The following is a 13,247-nucleotide window of genomic DNA, read 5'->3' as shown; positions in this document are numbered from 1 at the left end:
CTAAATGACGGAAATAAGACACGGATTGATATTAGGACAGGAAAGGAATCAGTACTTGATCTTACTTTAGTATCAAAGAAATTGGCATCAATTTGTGATTGGAGAGTACATAAAGATGGGACAATAGGGAGTGATCATTATCCGGTTATATGTAAAGTCAATATCCCTGTAGTGGAACAAATAGATGGAAGAGGAGGAAATTGGGTGTATGAAAAAGCTGATTGGGAAAAGTTTCAAACAGAAAGTGATAAATATTGAAGTCAAGTTGATAATTATAGTGATATAGAGTTATAAAACAAGGAATATTAGTAGCAGCAATAGAAGCTATACCTAAAAGTAAAGGTATAAAAAGGAGGAAATCTGTACCATGGTAGAATGATAATTGTAAAGCAGCGGTAAAACACAGAAATAAAGCCTTCAAGTTAGTGAAAAGAACTCATAATTCCCAGCACATGATACAGTATAAACATGCACAGGCAGTTGTAAGAAGAACAATTAGGCAAACAAAGCGGATATATTGGAGGGAGTTTTGTAGTTTAATTGGAAGTACTACTCAGATAGGAGAAGTTTGGGGGATGATTAAAAAGATGAGTGGGGATGTAAGGGAGTGGAATTATGTAAGATATAATGTAGAGCGAGGCGGTTGTTGTAGCGAATACAGGCTGATCGGGACCCCGACGCGAAGCGGATCTTGAATCAGCCTGAAGGGGTTGTATTCGCTATAACAACCGCCTCACTCTACATTATCCTGCTTATTACATGGCTACCCACCAAATAAATCAATAATTTGACACAAAATATTGACTTAAAAAGGAGTTTATTGATTTAAAAACTATTGTATTGCTTCCGCTAAAGAAAATAGTCAGTTTCGTCTCTACGGTTAGAATCCTGCGTCCATAGCAACGCTCTGTTTTTCATGGCAACGGTGTGTTATACTTAGCAGTGGTTATCAAGAAATAACACACCGCATTCTACATTAGAGATCTTCTGGTCAGAAAATGTAAAATCCAGGCCACCAAACCCTTAGGAACATCAAATTCAGAAAGCAAACATTCAGCTAAAAGAATTGGTTGGATAGTGTTGAACGCTGATGAAAAATCTCTAAATAATAAACGAGCATGACGCTTACCGATATCCACATGTTTATATATGAGATTTAAGAGTGTCAGAGTGGCATCCGACACACTCCTATTGCTCCTATAGGCAAATTGTAGTGGATCCATCAGCTGACTAGTGTGCTCTACAAGCCAAATTTGAATAATTCTCTCAAAACACTTCATTAATAATGATGTTAAAGAAATTGGTCTAAAATCGTTCATTTGTCTGGCGTTGGTCTTTTTAGGAATCGGTACAATAATGGATTTTTTCCACACTGAGGTACTCTCTGTAATTTCAGTGAGGTCTGAAAAATGAAATGACTGATATCGCAAAACTCTCCCACTGACTTTATCAGGCCCAGGGCTTTTATTTTGTTGGGTGGTTTGTAAAACCCTCAAAACAGAGGCTTTATCAATTTGCAGATATTCCTCTGTTTTCAAACTAGAATAAAAATCCCTACTCATATCATTAAAATTGTGTGTATCGAATCGCGTAAAAAATCATTAAATTCGTTAGCTTAAAGTTATTCCAATTGATTCTTTATTATTCGCACCAGCCATTACTTTGATTTCTTTCCATGCTGACTGAATATTTCCCTTAATAAACTTCTCCTCCACTGATGCCTTATATTTCATTTTTGCCCTCCTAATTTCTCGTTTTACTTCCTTATTAACCTGCCTCTTTTCCAAATCTTGATAAAAAAAAACAAATAAAAAAAAAACATTTCTTCTCATTTAAAACATGTTTCAATTATTTTGTCACCCAGGGCTTATTATTTGAGTAGATTCTTACATTTTTCCTAGGTATCACAGCCTCTTCACAAAAGTGAATATAAGAACTCTCAACATCAGCTAGGTCATCATTGTCAGCTAGGTCAGTTTTAAAAATATATATGAAAAGTAAATCTAGATTATATGAAAAAGTAAATCTAGATTAAGAAGAAGAAGAACTTGGGGCTAGATCTTGCAGTTGTTAACTTTGCGTTTCTGAAGCCACTTTATCCTGTTCCTTTTGTCTTGTTCTTGTTGTTTTCCTTGTCCCTGAAAACCCTGTCTTTGTTTGGACTGATTTGCTGTTGTTTGCCCCTTGCCTGGTTTTGACTACGATTGTGTATGACCCTTCAATAAAAGTACACTTCATTTGGATCCTCAGCCTTCGTGCCTCGGAGCATTGTGTAACATTGTGAAGATCTAGCCATACAATGGATCCAGCAGTGCAACTCATTAATCTGAGACAAGGTAACAGACCACTCGAGGACCACACCCGAGATTTTCTGGGACTCACAGACTTTCCTGATTTTGCACTTATTGACTTTTATTGTTATGGGCTTAATGATCAGTTTCAATCCATCTCATCAGGGAGGGTCCTCGTGGATCACTGGTGGAGTTTTTTGGATTATGCACTTTTTCTGGCCGGTTCATCTTTTACTGTGGGTTTTGCACACAAGGAGCCCCGCGATCCTATAGTACCCACCACACCCGAGTGTTTCCACACTCACACTGTCATGTCAGGAGTTATTCACGCCACGACTGCCGAGCCAGCTCACGTCTTGCCTGCCACACCCAAGTTTCTTCACTTTATGCCTGCCAAGCCAGAAACTGTTCACGTCATGGCCGCCACACCCCGAGTAAAATGGAAAATAAATGGTAAATGGACTGCATTTATATAGCGCTTTCAACAGACCCATGGCCACCAAAGCGCTTTACATATTGCCTCACATTCACACATTCATACACCGATGGCAGTGTCAGCCATGCAAGACGCCATCCAGCTCGTCGGGAGCAGGTTAGGTGTCTTGCTTATGGACACCTCGACACTTGGTCAGGTGGAACCAGGGATTGAACCACCAACCTTTGTAGACCAGTTTGTAGACAACCTACATGAACCACTGAGCCACTGCCACCCCAAGTCCTCAAGTCCCCAAGTCCTGTTGTTTGCCCCTTGCCTGGTTTTGACTACGATTGTGTATGACCCTTCAATAAAAGTACACTTCATTTGGATCCTCAGTCTTCATGCCTTGGAGCATTGTGTAACAAAAGGTAACTTCAAATCATGAATCATATTTCTTCCAACTTATTCCTCACACTAGGTCATATCAAGTGCATTGTGGGACACAGTACTGTCTGCATACTGGCAGCAGTAGTAAGAATGGTAATAATATGGTATTCTGAATGTTAAATATGTAATGTGAAAGATTCTTTTCCTCAAGGAAATGATGCAATGATGGAGGAATCAAAGACCTATTTCTGAAAAATATCCTTATTTCATGCATCATTTCATGCATTGTGCTCTAATGAAATGCACGTTTCAGCAAAAGCAGAACATTGCTATTCAAGGCGTATACTTTGCAAGGAATGCATACTGTAGAAATGGTATATGAGTATTAAGTTATTCCAAATGCATTATGCAATGCAATATCAATCTGCCTTTACTGTCACAGGACGATTTGTACCAAACGCACTCGCTTACAGTGCAGCTTAGCATTCCCTTTGCATCAATAAAAACGTTTATGTCGTTCCCGAATGAGATGAAAAAGTAAATCTAGATTAAGACCAGCAGCCAATCTTCATAATGAAGGCCAGTCTGGTGTCGACCACAACTCGATGCATGCAGCCGGAGCCATTCAAACCAGCTTATCTATGAAAACACCCCACACATCATCCACTTTAGCCCAGCACACTTCTATAGAAATAATCCTCTCAACTCAGGTTGATTTCAGCAATGGGTCTTCAAGTACCATAAAGCTATGCTGAATGGATTTGGATTTTTTATTTTAACACAATGAAGCAGTTCATGATGTGAGAATAAATCATTGGAGCCAGGACAGGATTTTCCTTTGCCGATAAGGAAATTATTTTCTGCGGTGTATAATTAACTCTGACTCTGTTTATATTGACCTTTCTCTGGGAGGATCATCGTGATTCAGTTATAGAGATGGACATTTGATGGATGTTTATCTATTGCACATTCAATTTCAGCCCCTCATTAAAAGGCTATGATCTTATCAATACTCAGAGTGTGCTGGAATATGCATGGGTCAGATAAAGGTGATCTAAGATTAAGTGTAATAAATGATATGGTTTATCAGAAACGAGGGATCATATTATTTATTACACTTAATATTTGACTAATCAGCTGAGCTGGAAAAACTGATCTGAAGTGGGGGTGAACGTGCGTCAACTGTGACGTCAGTGTTATCGAAGTCTTCTTAACTTGTGATTAAAATATCACATGATTACTGTTTTGATAAGTGAATAAATAATCTATGCATTAATGTATTGATCTAGAGATCAAATCTGCGTGGAGTATTTGCTAATCTCCTAGTCAACACTGTTAATGATCATGATTAGAAATGTACAAAAGTTAGTGCGAGTCTACCAAGAAAAACAACAAATCAGTAAACTTTATGTGAAAGACAAGATGAAAAACTTCCAGAGATTAATTCAAGCTTAAATCCCCTCAAAAGTGGGTCATTCCTGGTATTCGGTGCCTTTTGGCCAGCATAAAATGTAGAAAATCAAACTCTTTTTTTAAAAGAAGTTTTTGTGTTGATAGGGTGATGAAAAAAAATATTCTGGTCAAGCTTGGGTAAATAAATGTAACCATTTATTAAACAAAATAAATTAAATGGAAGATCAAAAATGTCCACCCTGTTAGGGACAGATACAAATGCCAAAAAGGCATTTTTCTTTACTTTTTAAAGTACTAAATTATTGATTATCAATTATATTGTCATTGTCACTGTTTTTTTTTTTTTTTTTTGTGTGTGTGTGTGTGTGTGTGTGTGTGTGTGTGTGTGCTGATTTTACGAAATTACTGTAAACCACTTAACAAAGTGGACAAGTGGTATAAAGAATGGATTGATGATTTACTATCGCTCATGTACAACCAATTTTACTTTATTTTGAACTGGATTTAGATGAGAAACTATATGTAAAACATTGCCAACAAACTTTAAATACACTACTGGTTCAACTTTATACAAAAATTACTTTCACAATCACTATATGTAAACTTTCAATAATATAACAGGGTGGACATTCTGATCTAAAATCAGCCACTGCACCATGTATGAGCAATACAGAGCTATTTTTGTTTTTTTGTTTATTGCTGTTGTTTTTCTACTAACTTTTTTCCTATTTCCCTTAACAGAGTGGACGTAATAAGGTTGATCACATCAAATCTGAAAGATAAAATTGGAAAAAAATTAGATAGTTAAAATAATCGAGGATCTCACTCACTTGACTGCTTTATATGATGTCATTTAATTTTTCCAACTTTCATTTAAAGGAAAAGTAGTCAAAAATAACAGTGTGGACAATAAGTTGAGAGGTAAGCTAAAAAAGACGTTTATAATTCTTAAAATAAATGTAATAATTGAAAAAAAAAAAGTATATAGGCTATCAGAGAGAATAATTCCTGTGGTCATTATATACCCAACAATAGAGAAAAAAAGGAAAAAAGGTATAGTAAGTGTTGTATTTATCATGAAAATAGGCTACACAGGTGGTTTAAATTGTGATATATGCGGTTCAAAATGGTGTAAAATGTTTAATTTTTTAAATCAACTTTAATATTTTTAGAGTCCAAATGTGGTTATCTACTAAGACAGGTTTATATTGTTCAACATTTTAAGGCAGTATAAGATCATGCTCTTTACTGGGGACACAAAAGGCACCGAATCCCAGGAATGAACCTAGTACATCATAAAGCTCCCCCTACTGGAGACAACTGAGGTAAACACAATAAACGGCAGAAAGACACAATAACATGATTTTGAGACGTTTTATTCTGGGGTTTTCGATTTAACGTTTAATACTGTGTGTTTGAAAAGCAAATGTTGATGGAGACCCACAGAGAGGTGATCAGAATGAAGTGATCTTAAGTGAAATACATTTACCCAGAAATCATATCGTGGTGAATAAAAATAACATCATTAATTTAAATGATTTGAAAATCGCCAATAGAAACTAAACCAACGTCAAGGCTTGTCTGAGGATGAAGGCATCAGATCCTTCCTTCTCCTTTCAAAACTTCCAGAACATTCCAACACTTCCCTTTAAAAGAACCGGAGACCCTTTCTCTCTTTTTGACACTGTGTGCTCTTAAAGGAATAGTTCACTCTAAAACGAAAAACCGTCATCATTTACTCGCGTTTAAAACCAGAATATCTCTCTCGTCTAGGCACCTTCACACCAAGGACGATAAAATATAACGTTTTAATAATCGTTCAAATTCTACGAGAATATTCCCACCGAAACTACAATGACAAGAGGAACGATATCGGTGGAATCCAGTTTTCAGAACGACATTTTCCCCGCTAATTAACAATAAAAACATTGACAGCCAATCAGAATCCAGCCGGCGTTAAAGAGCGCGAACATTTAAAGCGGCAGAAGACATAACGGCTGCGCTGGTTTATAGCAAGCAGAAGGTTGCGTCGACGCTAATATTGTATAGTTATCGTCCTTGGTTTGAGCGTGCCTTTAAACTAATGTATGTTTTTCACAAGCTGACATATCATCAGAAAACCTGGAATAAATGGAGTACTAGGCCTACAGATCCTGCTCAACTTCACCAAACATACAGAATTTCCTCATACAGGTTTTGAACGATGAGGGTGAGTAAATGATGAGAGAACTTTATTTTTGAGTGGACTATTTATTACAGGTGTGTGTACAAGAATCTTAACCCACCGGTTTCAAAGATAAGGCAGCTAGTCCCAGACTAAAATGCATATTTGAGCTATTTTAAATGAAAGCAACTTGCAGTAATTTATCTAAAAAAGATGTCAGTGATATTGTTTTGTCTCACGATTCACACTAGAAATGTTTTATTATTTCTAAGTCTCGTTTATAAAAGCTACTTATATGTCCTAATTGAACTAAGGCCTAAACCTGGCTTAATCTAAGCCCTGTCTGTGAAACCATGCCTCAAAATAAGCACAACTGCATCGATATCTAGGCTTTTATTTAATGAATCCTTCTTGTACTACCCTGGATTTCAAGGTCTTTCCAGTGGTTTTAAGGCAAACCTGGTTCTAATTCAGCACTTTTGCTATCAGAAACCTTTCCTGTCAGTAGCTACAACACATACACTTTGCCATAACATCTTGAAGTTCATTTACTGGCTTTGGTTGATAATTTGGCACTTATGCTCCAAATAAAAGAAAAACAAATCATGATTTTGCTTTGAAAGACGTACATCATAAACAATATTAAAGGGGTGACACATGACAACACAACATACAGAGACATCGTTCTGTGTAGAGAGACTAATCAGTTGTTCTCACAGTTTCATATTAAGAAGACACTGGACAGCAGTAGTGCATTTTGGGGTCTTAAAATACAGTACAGACCAAACAAGAGGAGGGTCTCTCTCTCGCATATTAATGCCTGTAGAATAAACGCAGCATGCATCTTCACAAGCGCTTATTAGCATCAACAAACACACTTTTTAATATATCTTTTATCATGTTTTTTTTAGGCACAGAGAGGAAAAGTCGGGCTTAGCGTGCTAAAGTCAACATGTAACGAATTCACAACCCATTTTACCTTTATAATGTTGGGCGGGACTTATTTTTATCCATTTGGATGGTGAAAAGTGTTTCATATCTAGAATATGAACAATGTGTGCATTGACTACTGGCAAGATTTTAGCAAGACTGTATTTATGTGCTTTACCTACAAGCCTAAAAAAATGTCTAAATAGCTATTTGTCGAATCATTCCTGGCCTAGATGACATCATCTGTAAAAGAAAGTCGTTTCAGAGTTGTTATATTTCGATGAAAAGATTATAAAGGCATTCTTTGGCGTAGCGTAAGACCATGTACGTGAATTAGGAACATTAAAAGGGTCGTTTTTGATTCCATGTTGACTCTTCACATGGAGACATCTGACATCCAAATTGGACATAATTTGAGATTAAAAGCCCCCGTTGCACATCCCTCCGTTTAAAGGGTGGATGTAAGACGCGTACAGTACGATGTTAAAGCTAGCAGTGTGGGTTGTAGACAGAAAAACAGAACATTCATGAGGGGGAAACGAGGGATATTATTAACTCTCTCTCAGATTGAAAGCTACATTTGGAGGCTTTTGGAGAAAACGAGAGGAGAGAGAAAGAAGGAGAAAATGAAAGACGTTTATAAATCGCTCTCTCCGTAGAGGGCGCTGGAGAAGGAGATGTAATCCAGGGCTCCAGAAGCCCCTTCGGGGCCGGTGTACTTGGTCATGCGGCTGATGCAGTACTCGGCCTGCTCAGGTGGGAGTTCACGACGAAGCTCCTCCACAGTGATGAAGGGCTGAAGGACAAGAAGAGACACGTTTTCGTGATTACTTCAAAATCCTGCCAGAGGTTTTGTTTAGACACACACAACAGGACTTGATCTCACCTTGTCGGAGGCCAGGATCTTGAAGGAGGCCATGACCTGTTCAGCAGTGTCGGTTTCAGCGGTCTCGCGTGTCATGAAGTCGATGAAGGCCTGGAAGGTGACCACGCCCGTGTTGTTGGGGTCCACCAGGGTCATGATGCGGGCGAACTCCACCTCACCCTGTCAGGAAACAGCCAATGAGGTTCAAGATACACATTTACTTTTGTGCTCAGTTATTGGTGTCTGTTGAGGTCCTGGTAGGGGGTTGGCAAAATATGAACATACATTTGTTTTTTTTAAAGTATGATGGAGAGGTTTGCTACAAAATCGTGCTCAACTACAAAGAGAAAAACCTTTAAAAATGACACCAAAATAATTTATTGAATTATAATGTTTTTTATCAGAATTTAACAAAAATAAAAGAAATATTCAAATGTGTGGAAAAAAATTTCAAATGTGTGATAGGCCTACCTCTATTTAGGACATTTAGTCAAATTATTTGTAGTTATTATTATTATTATTATTCATAGTTAATTTAACTTTGAATTATTATTTGAAGTAGTAAAACTATGTGATAAAAAATTGGCAAAATATTTGAAAATGAAAAATACTTGTTTTATTCAGCAAGGATACCTAAAAATGTTCAAAAGTGTCAGTAAAGACATTCATAACTTTACAAAAGATTTCTATTTTAAATAAATGGTCATTTTAATAAAAAAAAAAAAATGTAATTTAAAAATAAATAAAAAGTAATTAATAAAAGGCAATTGCGACTTTTTCTCTCACAGTTCTGACTTTTTTTCTCACAATTGCCAGTTTACATCTGTTTATATGCTTATGTTAAATGCTTATATTCTGACAGAATTGTGTGATATAAAGTCGCAGTTGTGAGTTATAAAGACAGAATTGCTTGATAAAGTCGCAATTGCATGTTATAAAGTCAGAATTGTGTGTAATAAAGTCTAAAGCAATTCTGAGAAATAAAGTCAGAATTACGAGATGAAACTACTGTGAGATAAAAAGTCGCTTTAATCTTTTAAAATGTTTTATTTTGTGGCGGAAAAAAAAAACAGCTCATAAAAATAGCCATTTAAATAATAATTTACAATACTACCATTTTACTGTATCTTTGTTCACATAAACACCGCCTTTGTGAGCTGAAGAGACTTAAAAACAAAACAAAAAAACATATAATTTAACATTTGAATAATAATTGCATTTAGTGAGGATAAATTTGTCACAAATTTTTTAAAGGGGTGTGGCTATTACAAGTGGGCGGAGCTTCCTTTTCACTCACCAGATCGTAACCCATAGAGATCAGACATGCGCGGAAATCGTCGGGGTCCATCATGCCGTTTCTCTTCTGCAAGTTAAAAACAGTAATGAATCCACTTGTACACTACGCTCGGATATGAATGTTGGCGTGTCTCTCACTGACCCTGTCGAAGTGGTTGAAGGAGGCTCTGAACTCGTTGAGCTGCTCCTGGCTGATGCCCTTGGCGTCGCGGGTCAGGATCTGGTTCTCCACCTCGTTGATGGTGCGAGCGATGGTGGTGAGCAGCTGCTCCCATCCCACACGGACATGCTGGAGGAGGGAATGACGCAATCAGGGAATGTGTGTTTCTTAGGTATTATGCTCTGTCTTTTTAGCTCTATTTTTATGGTAACTTTGTAAAGAGTACTTTGGGCAAGGCATTAAAATAAAACTTAAAGGTGCAGTGTGTAATATTTAGGAGGATCTTTTGACAGAAATGCAATATCATATACATAAGTATGTTTTCAGTGGTGTATAAAGACCTTACATAATTAACCGTTATGTTTTTATTACCTTAGAACGAGCCGTTTCTATCTACACACACCGCGGGTCTCCTTACATCGACATGTTTCTACAGAAGCCCTAAACGGACAAACCCGTTTCGTCACTATGTTGTTCTTCCTGCAAAGGAGCTCGCTAAAATCAGCGAATAAAACACTGACACAATGATGAACAAGTAACAATATTATTCGCAATAACATCGTTTTACTGAATAATTAAATAAACCTAATTTCTTAATTGATCTTTGTAAAGAAACCTCATTGCTGAACTGGCTACTCTCTGCTGTCTCAGACGACGACGTCACTTCCTGTCGGCCACCGTAACTTCTGTTGGGTGCAATTCGTAACCTCACCACTAGATGCCGCTAAAAATTACACACTGCACGTTTATTAATAATATTATGAACAAATATAGGGGAGACCAGGTTAAATCATTAATATATTGTACAAAAAAGTAAAAATTTTCATAATTGCTGATAGTTTCCTGATTTTTATGTGATTAATAATAGTTTTACTATTAAATTCTGCTAAAACGTAATTAAATAATTAAAAATAAAAGATTTTTATATTTCAAATAAAGGTGTTCCTCCTAAATCAGTGTCGATAAAACAAAAGGTTCCCATTGTGACAACTTACCCCACTATAGGGTCAATATTAGTTCACATTTTAAAAGCTCTGCTGTTGTCAAGACTGTAATGTGTATATGTACAATACAGAAATTGATTTAAAAAAATAAATATTCACCGGAAGTGTGACAACTAGCCCCGCTCTTCCGTATAACGCAAAACTAAGTTTTGCACTAGGAATGATCATATGGTTCTACTGAAAATTAAGCCTATCACTGCATCTGGAGTTGCATACTGTGTGTGTGTGTGTGTGTGTGTGTGTGTGTATGTGTGTGTGTGTGTGTGTGTGTGTGTGTGTGTGTGTGTGTGAATACCTCCATGGTGTAGTTGGTGTGTTTGTTGTCGAAGACGAGGGCCTCCTGGATGAGCTGGTGATCTCCCTCCAGTTTGTCAATGTTGGACTTGTAGTTGATGATGTTCTGCTCGTACTGCTTCAGATTATTCATCTGTTCCTCCAGAGAGCCGGAGATATCCACCGACACGTGACCAATCTCCTAATAACAGCAACACAGAGAAAGAAGAGATAGGTAACAAATGTTAATTAGAAGAGGAAGAACAAAAGTCTGTAAAGAAAAAAATGAAACAGCAAACAGTGTCGCTTCACAACCAGGGTAAAAACTAAAAGCTACTAAGAAATTAAACATGGTTATTTTTCCTCCTTATCAGTTATTGGTTATTATAGTAATGTAAAATCTAATTAAAAAATCATTCAAATAAATGTTAATTGAAATAAAACCTTGTAACTACTTTAGCTTACCTTTACTTGATGTACTGAAACAGAAATCATTAAATAGACATTTAAAAAACTAATAAAATAATAAAAATATAACAAAATTACTAAAACTTTAACTGAAATTGTAATGTAATTGAAACAGAAAATATAATAAATATTAATAGAAACTAATTGTAGCTCAAAGATGGTAAACGCTGCTCCTTATGCTGTTTCTGAAGATATTACTGCACTGAAGCTGTATGTGGGCAATACATCTTCAAATGCATAACGAGATAATCAGATGATATCATGTATAATTTAATATAGTCACAAGGATTTAAACAGTGTTGAACTTGAACAGATACAATATAGGCATAGATATATATATATAGAAAAGTTTTAAACATCACGCAGCAGCATTTAGTATAGTTTTCTATGAACAGAGACTGTCTGTGAATTAGTTAATTTACATCAGGGATGGGCAACTTCGGTCCTGGAGGGCCAGTGTCCTGTGTCACTACACTATTCCCTACATTTCTCCACTAATATAGTCCAGTTGACGGAGTGAATGAAAACGAGTGAGTGGATTCGGACACTGAGTGCCGGAAGGGCTGCAGCTTTTGCATAGTTTGTGCTGTTTAATAATGATTTGAAACTTAGCAAACTGGCAGCTCCAGCAGTAATGAAAAGATTTATCCTGAACTCTGTCATGGAAACTATGTATAAACTTTAATTAAACAATTTCATAATCATTTTAAAAAGGAATTTATACCTGTATGATATTACACTGGACCAAATGGAGAGTGGATGGATGTATGATTCAGCTGCGGCGCCATCTTCTGGTCAGACGCGGGAATTCATTCAGTGCGCGACTCTCAAAGTGCATTATGGGTATTCTCTAGCCGTTGAGCGTACATCAGTTGTACACTCGTTATTGCGGTGCATTATGGGATTGAATGAGTGCACTTGATAATGTCCACTACAAATGACTGTACCCTCAAATAGTGCCCTAATTAACGGGATAGGGGGTGATTTCAGACACAGCCTAATCCTGAAGACACTGATGATCTGGTTCAGGTGTGTTTGATTAGAGTTGGAGCTGAACTCTGCAGGACCGAAGTTGCCCAACCCTGATTTACACGCATTGGTTGAACGAATCAATACACTAAAGCGAATTGTACTTCTGAGAAAGCTCATGCTACTTTAGAGCCCTTTCACACCTACCTCGTTTGGTCCGGATTTTCTGACTTTTCAGTTTGATCCGAATCAATATGACAGGTGTGAAACCTCCCCTGGACCACGGTCCGGACCAAACAGACGACATTTGGTCAGATGAAAAGAGGTAGTCTCGGCCCGGATCAAACCGAACAAAGGTTTGGTTCGTTTCTAGTGTGAAGGTTTTTTTGTGTTTGGTTCAGACTTTCAGACCATTTACAGGAAGTTCTGGTGGTTCCTGCAGGATTGCTTGCAGTCTTCTCGGTAAAATGTTCGCACAACGAGGACGTTCATTTGGCGAGTGTGAACTAGCCTCGAGTATAGTTGGTGCTGCAGGGAGTAATGCCGTAATAATAACAGTATAGTGGCAACGATATGCGTCCGTTCATCCATTCTTGTCAAAGTTACCCG

General features: G+C 37.1%; 1 protein-coding gene across 1 annotated transcript in view; it reads right to left on the bottom strand.

The window, feature by feature from the left end:
* Nucleotides 1–5,869: 5,869 nt before the first annotated feature.
* The window catches only part of actn3b (actinin alpha 3b), a 37,128-nt gene continuing 29,750 nt past the window's right edge, over nt 5,870–13,247 (bottom strand). The window contains exons 17-21 of the mRNA XM_079867437.1: nt 11,224–11,403; nt 9,907–10,053; nt 9,766–9,831; nt 8,490–8,648; nt 5,870–8,399 (exon numbers count right to left, since the gene is read on the bottom strand). Of these exons, the coding sequence (XP_079723563.1) occupies nt 8,241–8,399; nt 8,490–8,648; nt 9,766–9,831; nt 9,907–10,053; nt 11,224–11,403 (711 nt within the window). The 3' untranslated portion in view covers nt 5,870–8,240. The remainder of the gene's footprint in view (nt 8,400–8,489; nt 8,649–9,765; nt 9,832–9,906; nt 10,054–11,223; nt 11,404–13,247) is intronic.

This window comes from Squalius cephalus (genome assembly GCF_949319135.1).
Source record: "Squalius cephalus genome assembly, chromosome: 3".
NCBI lineage: Eukaryota > Metazoa > Chordata > Actinopteri > Cypriniformes > Leuciscidae > Squalius > Squalius cephalus.
This window is presented reverse-complemented; position numbering and strand designations above follow the sequence as displayed.